The sequence below is a fragment of the Dermacentor albipictus genome, chromosome 1 (genome assembly GCF_038994185.2).
Source record: "Dermacentor albipictus isolate Rhodes 1998 colony chromosome 1, USDA_Dalb.pri_finalv2, whole genome shotgun sequence".
Taxonomy (NCBI): Eukaryota; Metazoa; Arthropoda; class Arachnida; order Ixodida; family Ixodidae; genus Dermacentor; species Dermacentor albipictus.
In genome coordinates this window covers 190,340,363-190,361,769 of record NC_091821.1, presented here as the reverse complement: position 1 = coordinate 190,361,769, position 21,407 = coordinate 190,340,363, and the positions used below count along the sequence as shown (strand labels likewise).

The window sequence follows — 21,407 nt, the reverse complement described above, 5'->3', positions numbered from 1 at the left end:
AGTCAAGGGAGAACAACCCGTGCCACAAGCGCCACTGGTGGCGCTGATCTCGCCACCTGGTGTCAATTCAACAGCAAGTCATACCCGTAGTCAAGCAACATAAATACCTCAGCGTATACATAAACGAATAAAAGGCTTACTCAAGCACCCACCAAGTAAATCTGAAAATAAAGGGGAAGTGAAATGCAGCAATAGTTAAACATAGAACACTTTAAGGTTACAATAAATATGAGGTGGTGCGTGGAATCTGTAAAGGAGTAGTGGTGCCAGTGCTAACGCTCGCAAATGCAATAATGTGCTTAAAATAGGATATATTTTCGGGGTTGGAAGTTAACCAAAAATCCGTCGGCCGGTTCGCTTTTCCCGTGGCGCCCACGGGTTAACCACAAATGAGGCAGTGCAAAGTGGCATGAGTTGGGCCTCTTTTGAAGTCAGAGAAGCGCACAGCAAAATTAGCTTTGAAGAAAGACTCGGGAACATCGATCAAATTAAATGGGTGGCTAAAGTGCACAAGTATATGTTCCTGAACAGCGTGGACACAGAATGGAGGAAGAGGTCAAGATAGTTAGCAGCAAAGTACAGGGTAGTTGAATGTGTAAAAAGACAACCAGGAGAAAGTGATAGAAGAAAGTGAGAGAAGCAGAGGCAGTGAATTGGATGCAAAGAATGGAAACCAAAAAGACCATGCAGATTTACGAGAATGACAAGAAAGAAATTAGAACCGAAAGCCTGTACGATAACACAAGGGCAGAGAAGAGAGAGAAACAAGCTTTAATGATATGCTGGAGATGTTAACGTGGCTGTTCGCCTGACATGCTACTCCAGGTGCTGGGTGATGATACGAAGGGCGGTGCCTTTCAATTTGAGGCTCAAGCTGGCTGCCTAAATGCAAGAACATACCGAAGCTAATATTCGCAACAAGATGAGGCATCTATATCCTGCAGCAAATATACGGAGACCACTCAGCACATCCTAATGGAATGCGAAGAGATTCACCCAGTGAGAACCGTAGGTAACGTACACCTCGCAGAAGCACTTACCTTAAAGTGGACGGAAGTATAAACCGGTCAGCAGTTGAGATAAGCAAGAAACGTTTAGAGTATTGGTAGAGAAAAAAACAAGAGATTGAGCCCTGTTTCAAAGGGGATGCCAATAAATTAACATCATCATCACCGAGGCAATGGGAGATACACAGGAGATGTGAATCTTCGTATGACGCGTGGGCCGATCGCTGACAAGGATACACGATGAGTAGCGGTGTTTGCAAACTGAAATTTTCTTATCGAATCAAACATGAATATTCGAGAAAAACAGCTTTCAAATATCGAATGCTATTTTTTTTCATTGCTATACAAAGTGAAATATAAAGCTCCGGCGGAGTCTTTTCAGTTAAAAAAAATATTACAGAAGCACTTAAGTCTCCTTACATGCATCGAATGGGAAAGCACTGAACGTGGGTCAACTCAATTTTCGAATTGGGCAAAGTCAATTTTTGAGGTGGGAACCACCCAAATTTTGAGGATGGACCAAGTCAATTTTGGGTGTGGACCAGATCGGTTTTGTACGTGCGTCAACTAAATTTTCGAATTGGTCATAGTCAATTTTTCGGGTGTGTGCCATGGCGTCCGTCCGACGCCTTGGCTCTTCACCGTGGGATATCGCAGTGCGAGCCGCGGCAGGTCCAGCGCCGGGAACATGACGTCATCACTTAATCACGTGGGTTTTGATACCATCGGATGTTAATGCCTGACGCTCACAGGATTTTTCGCTTCATGGGCCACATAGTTCCTTCGCATTAAAAAGCTTATTCGCATTATTTGATACATACATGTAACGCCCTTAACCACTGGACGTCCAGTCAACTGAGAAGCGTGCAAATCCTTTCAGTTATCTGCTCCGCCATGACAACGCCACTAATGAAACCAGGGAACAGAATGTCACCAGATGCACGTAGAGTATTTGTGTTTATTGAAGGAGAGAAGCAAGACACCACATCACCGCTCATTGATATAAAGGGATGCAATCACACTAAGACGCTGCCTACATCACAACCACAAAATGGTTGAGCGGCATCCTTACTGAGCGACTGGAAATGGTTGAGCAGAAGCTGCATGCTATGCTTTTGCTTAGAGACTGCCTCTGCGCGACAGCCGCTGCTGTCCCGAAACAGAAACATTCGGAAGAGTCTGCACACTGATCTTTCTGCTTCAAAACTCTAATAAGTGTCGTTATCTCTCGATTATTAATGCAGTTTATTAGCGCAAGGCCCAGATGTAGTGAAAGAACGCTAATGTCATGGTACTGGGTGGTAGATGACACATTAACTGTGAATTTCGAATGGTAGACGTAACACGGCTATGCTATGGCGATAAAAATATGCAACGAGGAAATCGTACACTAGAAGGTGTCAGTATCAGTAGTACTACCGCCTCACAAGGACCCACGCTGTTATCTCTTACATTATTTATATTCGAAATGAAACGAATATTTGACAATTTCGATTGCTGAATTCCAGAATAGAGTAGCAAAACCTACTCGATACGCATTCGAAATGTTCAACGCTCGCACACCTGTAATAATGAGTCATTATCGATGAAAGAGCAGCAGGTTCTCGACGCATTAAATGCGTTACTCTACCTCTAATTAACATAGAAACGTCATCGCAGAAACTGCTGTTAAAGGGACACTAATTAAGATTAATATTAACAGGATAACATGAGTTACAGGGTAACAGTCATGTTATCCTCTTTAGTATAATCAACATTCTTCTGCCGAAGCTATGAAAATTGTTTTTGAATAATCGCGTTTATATAGAATATACCGAAAACCGTGTGCGGAGACTTGGCGAGCCAGAATATACGCCACAACAAAAGATGCGCGAACTTTTAAGTTCGCGCACCAGATTTTTACTGTGACATCGTTGATTTTGACGCTTTCTCTTCCTGTCTATAGTTTACCGGTAAAGAAACACTTCACCTATCAATACGATGAGCAAAACGTGAACAAGGTGAATGCAGGAGCCAACGTTTCGACAAGTGGACTTTTCTTCTTCAAGAAAACCAGTCTTCCGTCTTGAATTTCCATCTCCTGTATTCCCCGTCTTTTCTCTGATTTTCACCTATCAATAGTAACTTAGTGTTTCTCATCAGCGAACCTTTAAAAAAATACCTGGCATTCCCACAAGAGTGTTTTACAGACATTTAGAGTTAGTAAATGCACCAAGTAAAAGTCAGGTTCCGCGATATATTATCCCCCTTTCTTTACCCTCTTTCTTAGGCGTGTTTTGGCACCTCTTGCCGTCAAGGAATGTTGCGTTTTAGAGAACAAAAAGAAATTGAACAAAACAGCAACTGACGATATAACGGCGCGTGCAGCATCTCCGCCTGTGGACTATACTCAAAACATTTTGTCCGCAGCGCTGATTTGGTGTCTACCTCCCCGCCATTATCTCCTCGAGCATCCTCGATGCAAAAAGCCATAGAAGCGCAGTTGCGGTTCTTGAACTTAACCGGCCTGTAATGAAACGACGAACGCAGAGTCATGTGGACCTGACACTTGCATGCATTAATTTTGTGTCTGCTCTCTTTCTTTTATCTTCATCGTTCCATAATGTAAAGTAGCCGAAAGGTTTATGAATGGTTAACCTCTTTGCCGCTTTCTTTATCATTTATTTGCACTTATTTGGGCTGTTACATTCAACTATGGTCACCTAAAGCAACGCACAGGCAATTCGCATTTACAGAGCACGACCATAGTTCAGCCACATCCACTCATCATCTCAGCACGTCGATTTGCTGTTCACTCTTGCTTTCAATTTCGTTTGATTGGGTTTTTCAAACAATGCTGCGGGTTACCGCACGATGCTTGCGTCGGCGGTTACATAAATTTAACGTCAGGAAATTGGAATAGGTTTACGTTATAGGGCCCCAGGGATCCCCAAAGCCCATCGACGAGTACGTCCGGTAGTAGGATTGAACGAAAAATGGTTTAGTTTACAATACTTACACTGGCTCCAGATATGGAATCCCACTCCTGTAGGAGCATATTAAACGTCTGAGTTCCCATCATGATATGTAAGCCTCCCCACTGCACCAAAGATCTCCGCTTTTAATCTGGCTGTATCGCTGCATGGCTGTATCGCGGCCAATCACCATCGTCGAATCATTCGCAATATACCGCCCATGATATATGGGCAGTACCTTGGGCGGCCCAAAACGGTGCGACATAGCACCGTTCTGCCGAACTCCGCCTCTGATGTTGCACCTTCGTCCCCGCATATTTAGCAATCTGGGGCTCCGAGGTCTGAGCCCTTCTCACAGTAGCATTCGACGTTGGCTCTATTCATCAATTAGTTCAGGTTGTCAGGTCCAGGTAGATGGGTCTTTTGTTGACCCGTGAACAGTCGGCGTCAACACTGCGTTCACTTCTGGATAGGCGCTGATGAATGGGTAGGGCTGCCTAGTGTTAAACGTCTAATTGATACCCTTGGCCGTGTTGAGAGGTAACAGTATGTGTATGTTTGCATATAACTGTTCTCGCGCCTACCTGAGTCACTGGTTTGTCCGTGGTCAAATAGTAAGCGCATCGGGCTGATGTGCTGAGGTAACAGGATTCGAAACCAACCATCGCACCAACTTGGGTCACTGAGTATATGCCCATGTGTACATACGTGCTGCTTTTAAACGAACCCATTTCACGCCGCCATAGGTCAAAGTAGATGCGGGACTGTGTAGGCACGGCTCTTCGAAGAAACTCTTTGACACCGACTTTGAGCACTGGGTATCCACAACTCGGTCTGTGCTGTACTCCACTCATCCTCTTTGATGCCAACTTGGGTCCCTGGGTATATGTCAGTAGGCGTGTGCCGCTCTTCTATGAACGCCTCCCCAACTTGTGTCACTGAGTTTGTGCCACTGAGTGTTCGACAAGCGAGGGAACAATTCTCAGCGTTCGCAGGCACCGGCGCGCCACGCTTCTCGTCTCGGAGGCCATGCGTGGACTTCTCGGCGGCGCCATGCACTAGACGGCGAAACATGTCCAGAAAGCAGCACGAGTGAGGAGCCTAGTTTCCGCATGACGTATCGCCATCTTTACTCTCTTTATCGTTAGTCTCTCTCACTCTGTGTCTGTATGTGTGTGTTAGTACAGTTAATTTCACCGGTATACCTTATGAAACATTCAGCCGCTGCTAGTAGAGAAGGTCACAGTAGCACTCGGCGTCGCCGGACTTGACGACACGTGTAGACATGCATAAGACCATCTTTCTTACTTATCTCTGTTTTTGCGTATTGGTATATTCCTAAGCAACAGGAACTTTACCTTAATCGCCCGACCTATATATCGTTTATCATCTTGAAATCGGGAGCGCCGCGACGAGTTTTTCAGTCAACAACTTAAATATGCGTCGCGAGTTGAGCAAGGCTTGGTGTACTACTTCATTTATGAGAGTTCCTTTCGTCGAAGCTGCTGCATTATGTACTGCTTTCACAAACGACGCGCCTACCTATTTCCCCTCTCCCCGCCCTTCCCGGGGCGTTAGAAGTAGTAAGCTGCGCGCATGTACTGACCGCGTACGTAGTCCCTCGAAAAAATAACCTTTAGGGTAACATGTTCATAACGCTAAATAAAACATGTCCATAAGGCGCTGAAAGCTTCAAGAGACGGGTATTCTGGGAGTTAGCTGGGACACCATATATATGCCGAGCGCAGATGCCGAGCACACATGCCGATTGGCGACAGAGGAGAAGACCATTTATATATATATATTCTCCTCTGTCGCCAATCGGCATGTGTGCTCGTATCTGAACGCCTTACCCGTCTGCTTCACGACCGCAGAGAAGTATCAGATAAATACCACTGGAAGAGCGCCCTAATGTCCACGAGACCGAACAGCCTAGCTCTGCTTTTACTGGTTCCGCACGCATCGCTGGCCGCAACGAATGCTGCGCACCCAAACGTCAGAAGGAGCGAATATATAGACATTCCTTTCGGGGTAGAGACCACCTCCTCTCTGGACTGTTGCGCAGGGGTACAGCGGCATGTGTGGCCGCTTCTGCAGTACTTTTGCGTGGGGGTGGGGATGGGGGAGGGGGGCTCTCACGTAGTTACAACAGTCCAGAGAGCATTATGGAAACTCTACAGCATGAGGAATCTCACTGAAACCGCATTCTCAGCCTGGCGCACCTTACCCAGGTACGAAAAGAAGAAAGAAAAACCACCTATAAATCTCGAGCGCAGCGGCTTGCGTTCGCTTGTCTTCTTGCTGCTTTTGTTCGGTTTCTTTTTCTTTAGTGATCGAGGCACTGCTCGCTCTGTGCGTTGGCACTTAAGACTGGCGCGCTCACCGGGCGCAGCCAGACAACTTAGTTCGTATTTTCGAGGTCAGCAAGGTGCAAAGAAGCAATTATGCAGTGCTACACTGGCGTGAATCATGTCGTGCGCACCCTGCGAGTCTATGTACACAGCATGTACCTCAGAATTTAAGCACTGGCGTGCTGCGAGCGAAGCACGCAGTAACCTTCCGCGTGTTCGTACGAACACACTAGCACAAGCCTCTGTGAAATAGTATGACTCGTGACGTCCGCTTTTTGAAAAAGTGTAACGCGCGCGGGACAGAGTGGTCGTAGAATCATTAAGAAACAGAGGAAAAAGCGAATAAAAAAAGGAAAGTGAAGTCGTCAAGTAGAAGTTTGTTATAAGCATAAAGAACTTAGCTTGTATAGCGGCCGATGTCAGGCACTCTATTACATTCATAAAACAGGGTACAAACTAATGTCGTAGTAGGCGTGCGCGCAGTATTCGAGCATTTTGTTCTTCCCGTTTATTAAATTAAAATAAATGGGAAGGTAAGCAACATCCGGCTATTGCAAGACACGCTTAAGAAATTTAGTCTACCCCTTTCGCCGATAGCTCGCGCACACGTACTAAACACACAAGCGCATCAACGTACTAAGCCCACACGAAAACTTGAATGCAGACAAAGCAGAAAATAGAGCGAACCAGAAACGCTTCCTCTACGCCCATGCGTTAAGTAATAGAATGCCACGCCACTGTGCGATTACAAACGTACACACGTACATGTCATATGTAATATTCTTGAAGTAATTCTGGAGAAAACACCTAACGTGTGTAGAGTTCGCCACAACGTTTACAAATGAAATAATGTTAATTAGGTTGTTATCCACAAGTAAAGCTTGTCGGGGAGTTAAAGCACATCTTTGTTTAAAGGGTTATAATCATGGAGGTATTCAGAGACCTGGATTGGGAAGAATTGAGGATAATAGTTAATGGAGAATACCTTAGTAACTTGCTATTTGCTGATGATATTGCCTTGCTTAGTAACTCAGGGGACCAATTTCAATGCATGCTCACTGACCTGGACAGGCCAAGCAGAAAGGTGGGTCTAAAAATTAATCTGCAGAAAACTAAAGTAATGTTTAACAGTCTCGGAAGAGAACAGCAGTTTACGATAGGTAGCGAGGCACTGGAAGTTGTAAGGGAATACATCTACTTAGGGCAGATAGTGACCGTGGATACGGGGATCATGAGATTGAAATAATCAGAAGAATAAGAATGGGCTGGGGTGCGTTTTGCAGGCATTCTCAGATCATGAACAGCAGGTTGCCATTATATCCCTCAAAATAAAATTGTATAACAGCTGTGCTATACCAGTACTCACCTACGGGGCAGAAACCTGGAGGCTTACGAAAAGGGTTCTACTTAAATTGAGGACGACGCAACGAGCTATGGAAAGAAGAATGATGGGTGTGACGTTAAGGGGATAAGAGGAGAGCAGATTGGATGAGGGAACAAACGCGAGTTAATGACATCTTAGTTGAAATCAAGAAAAATAAATGGGCATGGGCAGGACATATAATGAGGAGGGAAGATTACCGATGGTCATTAAGGGTTACGTACTGGATTCCAAGAGAAGGGAAACGTAGCGGGGGACGGCAGAAAGTCAGGTGGGTGGATGAGATTAAGAATTTGCACGGACAGCATGGCCACAATTAGCACATGACCGGGGTAGTTGGAGAAATATGGGAGCGTCCGTTGCCCTGCAGTGGGCGTAGCCAAACTGATGATGATAATGATGAATCATGGATCAAGCACATTGATTGCAGAAAAAGCCCGTCAGTCTAAGTGGCTCAACTTTTCACGTAAACACACTCGCTGCTGATAATATCGCGGACACTCCATAACATAGCGCTCAGAAGCCTTTGGGGCGTAACAGTAGCGACAGTGAAAGGTTTGCCTATTTCGAGCGTGGTATAAAAGTAAGATGCTTAGAAAGTTTCTTAAGACGTGCGGTTAGGTGAACAAACTAACATGTGGTTGCTGTATCGAGTATAGGCCCTATATTCTGCGGTTTTCTGTAATCACGAAAATTGGCCGTACACATTGGTCACCGTTCTGCACAATTTATGACTGGACAAGGCCTATAAACCTTGCTTTTTGCTCAAGCCCTGCAAATACAACATACACCGGTGTCCTGCTGATATTGCACACCAGTGTCTCTTGACTGTCTGTTAATTATTATGAGCCGTCCATAATGACGAAACTTACTCAAGGAAATATTGCATTTGCGGGCTCTTTCCACGAATTCCAGTGTGCGAAAGAGCTGATATTTCGCAAGATACGGGGTAGCCCGAAATGCGTCCTCATTGTAGCCATTATCTTCGAGTATTTCGGTGCAGTTCAAGAGGACTGCAATCGAACACAGATAGTGCATAGGCTCAACTGTTTCTCAGGAAGCGAGCTTACTCTTCGCGGTCGCTCAGTGGCTATGGCGTTCTGCTGCTGAGCCACAAGGTCACGGGTTCGATTTCCGGCTGCGGAGGCCACATTTTTGATGAGTGCGGCATGCAAAAGCTGCTTGTTTACTAGGTTGGGTGGATGTTTAAAAAAATGAAAAACCAGGTGGTCAAAATAAATCCGAAGCCCTGCAACATGGCGCCCCTCATAGCCCACTTTGCTGTGTCGGGTCGTTTAGCCCCACAACTTGGACTTGAAGCAACTTAACTAATAAATAATTGTTGTTTCTTAGTTTGCGGCCCTAAGTTACACTAAGTTCCATTCGTATTTTTGTTGTGCTTATTAACTGCGACAAAATGGCAAGTTTAAATACTCAAGAGCCTTTCAGTCCGAAATCGTCGAGAAAAGCGAGCACTAAAGGAATAATTGGCAGTCATTGAAGCATCCTTACGTGATCTCAATGAGAAAGCAAAATGACTTTTCTAATTATTTGGTTGCGTTCATGATACGTGGCGTCACACATTATCACGTGTCCTTCATAACTCTACCTTAATCCACTTTAATCCACCTTAATCCATCTTGCTCTAATTTGTACCAACCTTAATCCATTTTAATCCATCTTAAGCGAATGCAATCCACCTTAGTCAAGTTTACTTCACCGTCATTGACTTCACCTTAATTCACTTTACTCCACCTGAAGTCACCTTACTCTATAGCTTGTTCAAACTTAAATTCTGCATTACTGCTGACGTCATACAAGATGCTGATGACGTCACTGAGGATGATGGTTTCTCTGGTACCCCTCGTTGTGGACAGCGTACAGCTTTTCTGCCTTATGGAATATATAATGATTTCGTATTAAATTAATAGAGAATGACTTCTACCTGCCTGCACAGGCAAGCGCTACACTGAAGACTCGAGTTATGAAGAACGCATGTAGCGCTTTAGCGACTTGTAAAGCATCATCCAGCCGCATTCACAAAGCTTCTCGTTCGTAAATGCTATTTGCACTAGCGTAGCTAGTGCAAATATCACACCGGGCATGTGCCCACTACCTACCTTCTCCCCGAGAGAGAGAAAATAAAGAGAGGAAAGGCGGGGAAGTCAAACCAGACTAGAATCGGGTTTGCTACCCTACACTCGGTGTAATAACTCGCCCCCCCCCCCGCCTGGAAATTTCAGTGTTAGTATGCGACCTTCCGAATCCTCCCCCCCTTTACTCCCCCACCCCGTCCCCGGGCAAATGGGTGCATCACCCCCTAAAAAGAAAATATACATCTCTGGCTACGCAACTGGCTCTTTCTCATTGGACGGCAGCTTTCGCAATAACATATCCAGCACAAGGATTGGCTGGAATTTTCTTTTACGAATAGTTCTAGCGTAAGAGATGTTCGTGAATACGGGCACAGATGAACGTCTGGACAACTGTGCTTCTCTCGTTCTGCAGTTCGCATGCTTGACCTGACAGGGAAAATGCAGCAAGCCCCAATTTCTTGAAAGTTTCTTTGTCTTTATAAGACTGGTTTGTGTTGAACCCACTTGGTAAAGTAGCAAGGGCCGAATTCACAAAGGTTGTCATTCGTAAGTACTATTTGCCATTGGCTCGCCGCCTTCGCTTATGATTGCCTGAAAATGCTCTTACGAACAATTCTAGCGCAAATGTTTATTTTTGTATTATTTTATTTTATTTTTCTGAATACGGACTCGGAAGGTTATTAGAGGCTTTTTCTTCGGAGTTCTTGTTGCGATGAGTTCTCGGCAGTCACTCTGTGCGGTATGTCGCGCCTAATTAAAACCTGTGTGCTTGGTAGAGCATGAAACCTAAAACGAGATGCCAGCGCTGAGGATGTAACTGCTCTGTCATCCAACCTGGTTAAAAACTACAAGAAAGTGCGCAAAGCGTCTGCACAAGTGAGGTATAGTTCCACCTGACGCTGTCTATGAGCATAGTGTGTCCTGTCCATTATCCGGCCAGTTTCCATATTAGGAAAGCGTAAATGCATTCGCCAACCTTCGCTCGCCACGTATGCCTTCCATAATTACGTTAGTTCGCATGAACGTAACTGTATCAACGGGGCAAGCTATTCATGCATTTTCGACAGTAGCATGACATCGGTTCACAATCAGTATCTCTTGCGAAAGTGACACCGAGAAGGTGCCCGCTGGCAGTGACAAGCGCTGAAGCTCGCTTGAGTGGGTTGTACACACGCTGTCTGGGTCAACCATTCGCGAAACAAAAGCTGAGCGCGCGGTCGCTTAGATCAACACCGCAGGGCACGAGTTACATTACCTTCCTTGGTAGCCGTTCGGTTACTCTAGCAGACCACAGTGTACGCGTTCTCATATCGCGTGTCCTGCTCAAGTCCACTTGTGCCTCGTAATTTCGGTCGCAGTATCAAGTAGCGCTTGCTCTCTAATCGGTGCGGCTGGTTGGTTTCGAGCGGACTTTAATACATGTGCAGTCTTAAGGAGTCGTAATTATTCGACTCCTTTACCGCAGCCGTGATAGCGTGGCAAGGAACCAAGCAGCTCGTCAGCGCCCTCTAAAAAAAAAAAAAGAAAAGGCGGAGGAGCGGGTGAACGCAGATGCACTCGGTAGCCTCTCCACCCCGCTCCTCATTTTCGAAATGGTTGCTCATGCCAGTAATCTGGTTCGACAGTATACGGGTCGAGTGCTTTAATGATGTGAACAGGTCGATGCCATTAGAGAATCCCCACTGACTAACCCGTTCGCTGGCTTCCACTGTAGGGAAAAGAAAAAAGAAAAAAGACGACAGAGAGCGAGGAGCCGCAATAGCAGTCCAGTCAAACAACGTATAAAGCGGCGAGACATATAGTGCACACCAAGAAAGTGTACCGACAGTGTCTATGTGTGCGCGTAGTGCCACAGAAGACTTAGTTTCGGTCCGTGGGTATTGCCATCTGGCCTGTTAGCAAGCGACCATTTCAAAAACTTCCCGCGCATGGTAGTACGCAGCTACGTACAGGCAATGCCAAATAAATTGATCCAACTGCGCCCGAATTTGCAGTTTCTCTTTCGTAAGTGTTCCTTTCGGTTGGCCAGCCGCCTCCGCTAATAATATGTATAGCATCCGGATGGGCTAAAATGTTCTATTCCGAACAATTTGCGCGCGAGAAGCTTTTCTGAATATCGGCTCCTGGTCTTTCTTTCTTTCTTTCTTTCTTTCTTTCTTTCTTTCTTTCTTTCCTTCTTTCTTTCTTTCTTTCTTTCTTTCTTTCTTTCGTTATACCCCATCGGCTATTATTAGTACAATTAGAGAGCTGTCGTTAACAGCTCAAGAGTTGGCGGAGTTCCCCGTGCTGAAATGGTCCATAGAGACACAAAGGAGAAGTGTCCGAGCGTAGCTGTCCACGCGATGCAGGATGTACGACTATGCCGCAGGGTCCTGCTCACGTACGACGGCGGGGAGATCCGGGCCACGTCCAGGGGCGAGGACTTCGAGTCACTGAAGAAGAACCTCGTTGGTGAGCCGCTTTTTGCTTTTATCCACAAAGCACCATACAATCTACTTTTCACATCTGTCGATGTTTTTTTTTAAGTATAAAATGTCTCTAGACGACGCTAACCAGGCTCGTGTTGTGCATATGTATTTTCATTGGCATAGCCACGTGAGCGCAAGAAAAAAGGGAATTACCTGGAAATTCCTTAGCGAAGGAGTAACAGTATGTGTTATGAAGACGAGCTAGGAATGGTCTAGAAATACGAAATAAACATGCTATAGAAAGGAATCCGTTCACATATTCATAGTCTGCATCTATGGCTTAAACGGCCAAGGGTATGAGGATAACACTCGCTTCTGCTACACTAGTGGACGACTTTTCTGGGCAATGAAGTGAGAGATACGGAGCGGAGCTATACCGCGCATGCATTCGTACACAACGATGTCAAGGCGAATTTCACAACGGTTTTCATTTTTTCAAGCTTACGTAGCTCCTTTCTTTTTTTCTTTTCTTTTATATATATATATATATATATATATATATATATATATATATATATATATATATATATATATATATATATATATATATATATATATATATATATATATATATATATATATATATATAATAAAAGAAAAAAAGAAAGGAGCTACGTAAGCTTGAAAAAATGAAAACCGTTGTGAAATTCGCCTTGACATCTTTGCGTACGAATGCATGCGCGGTATAGCTCCGCTCCGTATCTCTCACTTCATTGCCCAGAAAAGTCGTCCACTAGTGTAGCAGAAGCGAGTGTTATCCTCATACCCTTGGCCGTTTAAGCCATAGATGCAGACTATGAATATGTGAACGGATATATATATATATATATATATATATATATATATATATATATATATATATATATATATATATATATATATATATATATATATATATATATCTGGTTTCTGTGTAAACGTCGCACACAATTTGTTTCGTCTGGTTCGGCAGTCATTTGTTGCAGAAATAGGTCGTCATGTCTCCTAGGAGAGTATACAGGTAGCAGGCGTGCCAGCAGGCGATAACGCAGTTCCAGAAGACGCGAACGCTATTTTGATTTTGAGGAATGCACGAAACGTGCGACGGTGTGACATATGCAAAAAGCCGAAAGGGTGGACAAAAAAAATTAAAAAGAAAACACCAATAGTATGACTAGTTACTGTACACTTCACGTTTAAATTTACGGGCAGCAGAAAATAAAATATACATGCTGCTCATTTTGCACGTTAGAAACCGTGAACGAAACTGCTTCCAGCAGCGGTAACACAAGCGCTTCAGTTTTATAGCTTTGGCTTCCGATATATTCAAGAAAAATTATCCGCGAGTATTAGGCGCGAGGACACCAGTGACGCCCTCTTCACGGACCATCCGGATGACGTGGTATGATGAATGGAACGGCGCGCACCTCACAGTGGGATTGCCGGCGTTAAAATGAAGCGCCGTGCGGGCGCCCTCCTGGACACTTTCGCGAGTGCCTTCGAAAACAAGAGAACTTGGTAGATGCCAAATGACTGGTCCTAGGCAAACTGCAAAAGCAGAACACTTCACACACGACGTATTTTTGCAAAATATAATGCGCGGCCTCTCTATGCGGTCGTCGCAATGAACTGCATCGAACTAGCTTTTCGCGTGAAGGAAGCCATCAAATATATTCGTGTTGCACGCTATCTTTAAAACATTAGGCAATGTTGTCTCAATGCAGCGTGTGCACGGATTCTCAACGAAAGGTTGCACGTGGGCGTGTACTATGTTATTGCGCGATATTTTCATTTCGTTGCGAACGGTGCCGTCATTGTCATCCTCTCTCTCTCTCTCTCTCTCTCTCTGGTTTTTTTTTGTGTGTATTAGTTGAACGGATTTCTTCAAGACCGCATGAGAAATATAACGCAATTCGGTCTCTTCGGGTGGATTCTACTGCAGCCCGTGGCGCTAACGTATGGTCACGTTTTGTTTCTTTTGCTAAAGGAACACTATAAAGATTTACACCAAATCAGTTTTGACTTTCAAAACTATGGCGTTTTTCGAAAAACGTTGATGTATAATCAAATAACTTATTGACCAGAGAGCATCGTGTTTTTCTTTTTTCTAACTGATCTTTAAAGAATACCGTGTACCTTTACGACTCTTCACGTGGATTTCCAGAAGCGGAAATACCTGGACGATAAATTACAGCGTGTTCTTGTGGCCATTCGAAGTTGCACATCGACAAGGGCGTATTTGCCCCCTGAGAAAATTATTAAAGGATCTCGGATTACCCAAATCTTGTATAGTTCAGTATATTTAAAATAGCTGCCCAATATCAGTTGCAAGTGTTTTTCAGCGGACATGCGCAGTGCACTTGACAGATTCTGAACCCATTGAACGCTACACATTGAATTTATATCACATATATATCCCACCGCACGTGTAATTCGAAGACGTGGGTTCGTATCCCATCTGCGGCCAGTTGTTTTCTTCTTCACCCAGTTTCATTTCCATTAATTTATCATTTCTTTTACATAATTAGTAAGTGCAAGGAATGTTTCCTATGTTGCCGTTGGTGTCTTCGTTTGTTGTCTCCTTATGATATGATTAATAAAAATCGAGCCCCTCGGTTCTCTTTCTTCACATCATTACATTACGAGGGTCTCGAATCCGGCAACATTGATGCCTCCAGGTAGCATGTCTGGGTTTATTGACCAGCTGCCCTCGCCCAAAAAGATCACGTACTCGTGACGCTTGCGGAATAAAGGATGTTCCATATCCGCCGCCAAGGTTTGCGAGTGGTGGAGCTGGCTAGCATTCCCAGGGTTAGTTCTAGTAGTAAAACATAAATACCCAAGAAAGTGGATGGGAAAACGGCGCCGATGTAGCTCAATTGGTAAGAGCATCGCACGCGTAATGCGAAGACGTGGGTTTGTATCCCACTTGCGGGCAGTTGTTTTTTCATCCACTTTCACTTCCATTAATTTATCATTTCGTTAATTCAGTTAGTAAGTACAAGCAATTTCCCCTTTATTGTCATTGGTGTCTGTTGGCTTTTTATTATATATGTTCAATGTACACAAGAGCAGATACATCGCATGTGCACAAGCGCCAGCGCGCGCAGTGGGAAGTTCGGTTGTTTAGGAACTTACAGCTGGTACAGGTGGGATATTAAACGAACTTAAGTTTTGAAAGTCAGTACTGCGTAAAAATCGCAAACTATGGTGTATGCTATGGTGAGATAATAGAGATTTTGGTTATAATTTCAATATATCAGAAAACGTGTTTCACTTTCTCAGAAACTGATAGACTGGACCTCTTAGGATTCCGACTATCAGTGTGTGGGCCGTAAAAAGATCTAGGTTTGACGTCCTTGAGAATAGCCTAAAATATTAAGTAACCTTAAAGAGTCAGCCCGCGTGGGAAGCAGACACACAACCATTCGGCACGTTGTCTCCCTGATGCATGTTCACAGAAAATATTTCGCACGCTAATTCCACATAGTAATCACGTCCATGAAGGCACGTTTCTCGGACCTTGCCGAGTAGTACGTCACTCGGAAGTCCACCGGACGTCTTCATTTCGATGTGGGACACGCGGATCTTTTTGGGACGTCCATGGCACTTTTGTGTTGTCTGGGAGACTGTTACATGAAGTAAGGCTAGTATTTTTATGGACAGGATAAACTGCAGCAAACATTCGCTCACTAAATAAGCGACCGGGATGTTCACTCGATGACCGCGAGCACTCGCGGTCACGACACTAGCGCAATAAGGAGTGCGATCAGCGGAGAGTGCGCGTGCTTGTCCCAAAGTTGACGTTCCGTGCTGCTGCTCCCTTCACCATTACAAATGTGTCGCGCCTCCCAAACTCAGCAGATCGCGTGACCTCCTCCAACACTGGGCGCGCGGGAAGGTAGCGCACATGAAGCCACCAGCCATCTTGGCTCATCCTCGCATGCTCACCCTCGCAACCTCTAGCACACGGCGAGCGGGCTCACCGGACTGGGCCAGGCGGGTCGTGGATGTGGGACACCACGGCGGCACCGACAGTGTCAGCGAAAATGCGTCTCGAGCGGACGTGTAATTAATATCACAATAAAAGATAGTTCCTAATTTGTTAAAGGTGTTTTCAACATGTCAACCTCTTTTCAACGTACATATATATGCGTATATAGTAAATGTGGGAAGCGAAGATCCTTGCACCATAGCCGTGCGCGTCGTTGGCGCAGAAGGCAACGAAAGCGCTACTACCGTACCGCAAGTCGAGCTGTCTCTGTGACCATTCATACACTCGATGTGCACCTTCACGCGTGAGCAGAGCCTGGTGCTCTTTCCCTTCCTTATTCCTTTCTTTCCATTCCTTTATCCGTTTCTCGCAATGCGGGGTAGCAAACCGGACTTCTGTCTGGGCCTTTGTTTTTATCCACGCTCTCCCTCTTACAGTAGATTTAGTGAACCATCCATACAGGCTCGCTACCGCACCGCTATCTGAGCAGCGGAGTTTTTTTTTTTTTATTTCGTCCAATTCGTTGTCGACAATTCATTGATGGCCACTAAGAAAATACCTGGAATGTTCTGGCTACTGAAAGATCACTCAAGACATCCATATGAATTTATAACAGATGTGCTATGTAGCATTACTGGAGCATGTGACTCGTACGAATTAAGGTTTGGCTCTTCCCATCGAAAGCCTTTTCTCAAAGAAATGGCCAGGAAGGGGATCTTTTACAGCCTTACCACTTTCCAGCTCAGACAACGAAACTATGGAAAGATCCGCCGCTCCATCGTATAAAATCACAGACGTCACGTCTATTAAAGAGCCAAAATAGACAGCTTCGGCAGGATAGGAGTAATTGCGAACCGCTACAAAGAAGAAAATGTATAAATGAAGATGTCCAGAGAAAAGCAATAAATGCTTAACACATGTACCAAATTGCCACGAACTTTCGTTTAAGCGCACGCTGAGCGCACACATCATCCCCACCCCCTCATTCTAATGGCAATAGCCATTATGCAGATCACTGCATAATGGCACGCGATGCAATGAATCGAGCCACTTTGCACTCGTGCTTCACGGAGGACTAAATTTTGGCGTTGCGAGCACTCGATCGCTATGCGCGACAGCGACAAAGCACATTTCTGGTGCAAAATTTCTTTTGTGATATATTATTCGTCACAAAAGAACTCCAAAATGCTCGTCAGTGGGAACGTCAGTTCTCTACAAATAATGTGGTGCCAGAATTGCTTACGTAAACGCATTTATCAGTGGATACGGAAGGGGGGGGGGGGGGGGGGGGGTCCTCAGCTATCGCAAGTGCATCTCGTTCCCTCTCGTTTGCTAGACAGCTTATGATGATCAATATTATCAGCCATCCAGGAATTAGGTCATCTCTTTTTATTAATCGCTAATAACTTGTAAATGTGCAGTTCCCGCTACTGTCCGAGTGGTAATCACTCCCAGCAGGCTTTTCACGACAACGAAGGAACTATCCTCTAAAATTGCTAAGACCGAGAACGGGGCTCATGTTTCCTTTAACACTGATTACGACAGGCTGATTGTCCATGCGAAAAGCAGACAAAGGATGTGAATATCGTTTTGGTGGGTATACTAACAGTTTATTTTGCACCATCCAAAAAGAAATCGGAACCTGTAGTGGCCAGTCATGGCTAACGTGCGCTGCGCTAATCGATCGCAGAACACGAGAGAGCGTTCATCTACCTCCGAATCCAGGCCGGCGACGAGATGAGCAAGCGGTCCAAGTTTGTCTTCATAACGTGGCTATCCGAGACAGTCTCGGTGCTGCAGCGAGCCCGCATCAGCAGTGACAAGGCTGCGGTCAAGGAAATAATTAAGGTGAGTCAAGAGCTTCAGAATCTATTGTTGGACTTGTTAGCTTGTCATGGCTTTCAAACGGCCCCAGAGAACGCGAACGACAAAAGGAGGAAGCAAGACGATCACAAAGTTCACTGTCATCGTCTCGATACATCCTCTTCTCCTCCGTGTTCTACGCGGAGCCGCTTGCAAGTCTACTCTCACGCAGCTTACGCACACGTGCGCAGATTTAATCTGCTGTGCTGTTTCATAAGCTATGTCCGGGTGAAGACGTTCATCAAACTTCAAATGTATTCCCAAAAGACAAGCTTGTTCCGATTAATGCTCGCAGCGATAAGGTGAAATGCGTTAAATCGAGTTGTTTTTGTTTTGTTTTGTTTTTTTAAGGAAGGGGAATGAGTGAACGAAGCGGGGGATTAAAGCATAAAAAAAAATTGTACTCAGAGCTGAAATGGCATGGTGCTTTCGTCCAACTTTACGATTGCGCGGGCAGACGAAATCCATCTGCTCCGTCTGTACTGTCCATGGTGAATACACGAACTATGGAAGATTGAATATCCAATCGATGCTGGATAGCCAACTGCCGGCAGAATGTTTGGCATAACATCGATTCCCCCACTGCAGAAGATCTGAATAATGTTTTGTGATTTATTACTATCCTTTGCCCCATCCCGCTAGGGCCACAGCGCCTGCAGTATGTTTCAAAATGCAAAAATGCATAAATAAGTAAATAAATAAATATACGGTCTGTCACAAATTAGACAAGCTTGCCTGTCGTCCTTTTTGTAGCGTCTTGGAGCTGAAATCTGGGCGGGAACAAACGCAGTGGACAGGACAGACACTCTGCGTGAGCGCGTGTCCTGTCCACTTCGTTTCTTCCTGCCCGTATTTCCGCTCAACGACACTACATAATGCACCAACTGGCCCAACAGTCTACGCTTCTGTCATTCTTTTGGTTCGCTTCTTTATAGTCACAAAACAAAAATTAATAGAATCTATGCTGTCACCACGCAGACTTGCAGAATAAATGGTTCATTTTTATTTTGCTTTACGTTATTTTGCTCCTAGAGACTGCGCGGAAGCAAAAGCGCGATGCGCAACAGCACATGTGTACAATATTAAACCGATATAGCGCAATGAGTGAATAATGTATACGCGGGTAGATGCCCCAGTAGTGGCTACGTTGAAACAGACGGTGGACGGCACTCTATGCGGCACTCGCCGTCGGACAGCCGGAGGGAGCGTGCGTGCTCGTACAACTGCGAAAGCCGACGCAAAAAGAAAAGGATTTTGTCGACATTGGTTTCGCTTAAAGCAGTATAGTTCATCTTTAATAGGGCAGGGGATATGCGAAAACTCGGCAAGGGCGCTTCTCCGGAAACAAAGTCTGACCAACAGGAGATCGCGGACGTCGCCCAAATTTTGGAAATGAAGCAGGTGCCATGGAGGAAGGAAATGAACTAGGAGGACGCATTCCCATCACGCAGCCAGCCTTCCAAAGCCAGCTCTCCATGAAGCCGTCTCTTTCTATTTTTTCTCCGTCAAAAGGTCGGCCCATCACGTGACCCTGCGCTCGGCGCACGCGGCCCGGTGTGCTTGGTTCCCCGTAGGTTCTGCCCTATGCGCACTCGTTAGGAGAGCGCTTTGCCAGCCTACTTGTGCGCCTTTTCTCCCTATATGCTTGCGCAACTTCGGTCGTTTATTGCCACGTATAAGTTCATCGTTTTTGCTGCTCAGCGCCAGAGCTGTAGCCGCACGCTGAGGTCGCACTCGTTGTATTTTCGGAGAAGCCGCGCTGAGCGCAGCTATGGCGCGCCGGCGGAAGACATGATCACGTGCTGGGCCATCTTTTTTTTTTTTCTCTCAATCGGTAAGATCATCGCATTCGTAATGCGAAGACATGGGTTCGTATCCCACCTGCGACCAGTTGTTTCTTTTTTTATCGACTTTCATTTCCACGTACATCTCATTTCTTTATTTTAATTAAGAACTGCACCACATAATTTCCCCTGTGCTCTCCTCAGTGTCATTGTTTGTTGGCTTCTCATAAGACCAATAAAAATCGAGCCCTATCTATTTCCTTCCTCCTCGTTGAAATATATATATATATATATATATATATATATATATATATATATATATACACTATTGTCTAGGATACACACACCGATGTACAATCAACATAAATAACTCGCAATAGTCACAAGCAAAAGAGACAGCGGATGTGTGTGGCTTCGAATAATTACAACCCGATTTCCAGCGAAGCTGTTTCTTTCGAACAGTTGCAACAAAAGTTTCAGTTTCCTGTAATTATATCGCATACTTTGAAAAGTTACCCGTATATGACTGTTCAGTTTAAAACCCTGCCCACATGTAACGCTTCTGAGCACTTCTCGTTGAAAATGTTCAAAAACCCAGCAATTCATCTACAAACAGGTTACTTCACCTTAACGTTTACCATGGTGCCCCCCTCCCCCCGACCAACTCAAATTCCGCTTGATTTGATATTGGTTGAGTTCACAGTTCTCCCAAGGCAGCGAAATGCATTATGTTTTGCTCGTAAAACACACTCACAAAGCTCCGAATGACTTGCACGCGCAATTTACAGCAAATGCCATAATTAGTCTCTTGTCTGTGAAGTTTCTCTACATATTGCCCATATTACACTTTTTATTTTCGCCAAATACAAGCGAAGTCCCTTGTTTAGTTCACCGAGGACATCGCTGAAACCAAGCAGGAACGTCTTATGAAGCATGAAAATATGGGGAAAATGATGAGGGCTCAATAACTACTTGCAACGCTTTTAACTGAACCAGGAATGTAAAAATTTTGTTGCACATTGCACTTACCATGACGGCCCTCCCCTTTCCACAAAATGTAAACCTGTTGTAACTTACAGCTATGTCGGGACACTTGGAAACGTAGCTGATAGCGCCATATCACACGCTTTAACACTTGAATAAGAAATTTTAACAAAGGTGGTGTTTGATCCAACCGAATTTAACTTCGCACAAAGTTCTCAAAGCGTACCCCTAATTTTCGCAAAATTTGGTCTTGGTTGCTTTTATAGGTCTGCCAGGGCAGCGGGCTCAATTCTTTCCTGCTCGTTAGACACACTCATAATACTCTAGAGTCCTTGCATATGTAATTTATTGCGAAAGTCCCAATTACCCATCCATTTCTAACTTTACCCACACATCACCCATTACGTTATCCTTAGTCACCAAACATAATGAAGCTGCCTCCTTTAGTTTAGTGATCTAGGACACCAGACGAACCTAATATATGCCACGCATCGAAAAATAAAAAGAAAAAAGATAAGGGTTCAATAATTATTCGTAATGCTTCTA

General features: G+C 44.8%; 1 protein-coding gene across 2 annotated transcripts in view; it reads left to right on the top strand.

Moving 5' to 3' along the window:
- LOC135897982 (coactosin-like protein) overlaps positions 1–21,407 on the top strand; it is a 67,759-nt gene that overhangs the window by 30,114 nt on the left and 16,238 nt on the right. Inside the window, exons 2-3 of one of the 2 annotated variants that reach the window (XM_065426692.2) lie at positions 12,138–12,240; positions 17,921–18,078. In XM_065426692.2, the coding sequence (XP_065282764.1) occupies positions 12,138–12,240; positions 17,921–18,078 (261 nt within the window). The remainder of the gene's footprint in view (positions 1–12,137; positions 12,241–17,920; positions 18,079–21,407) is intronic. The other variant, XM_065426693.2, reaches the window with a different exon arrangement.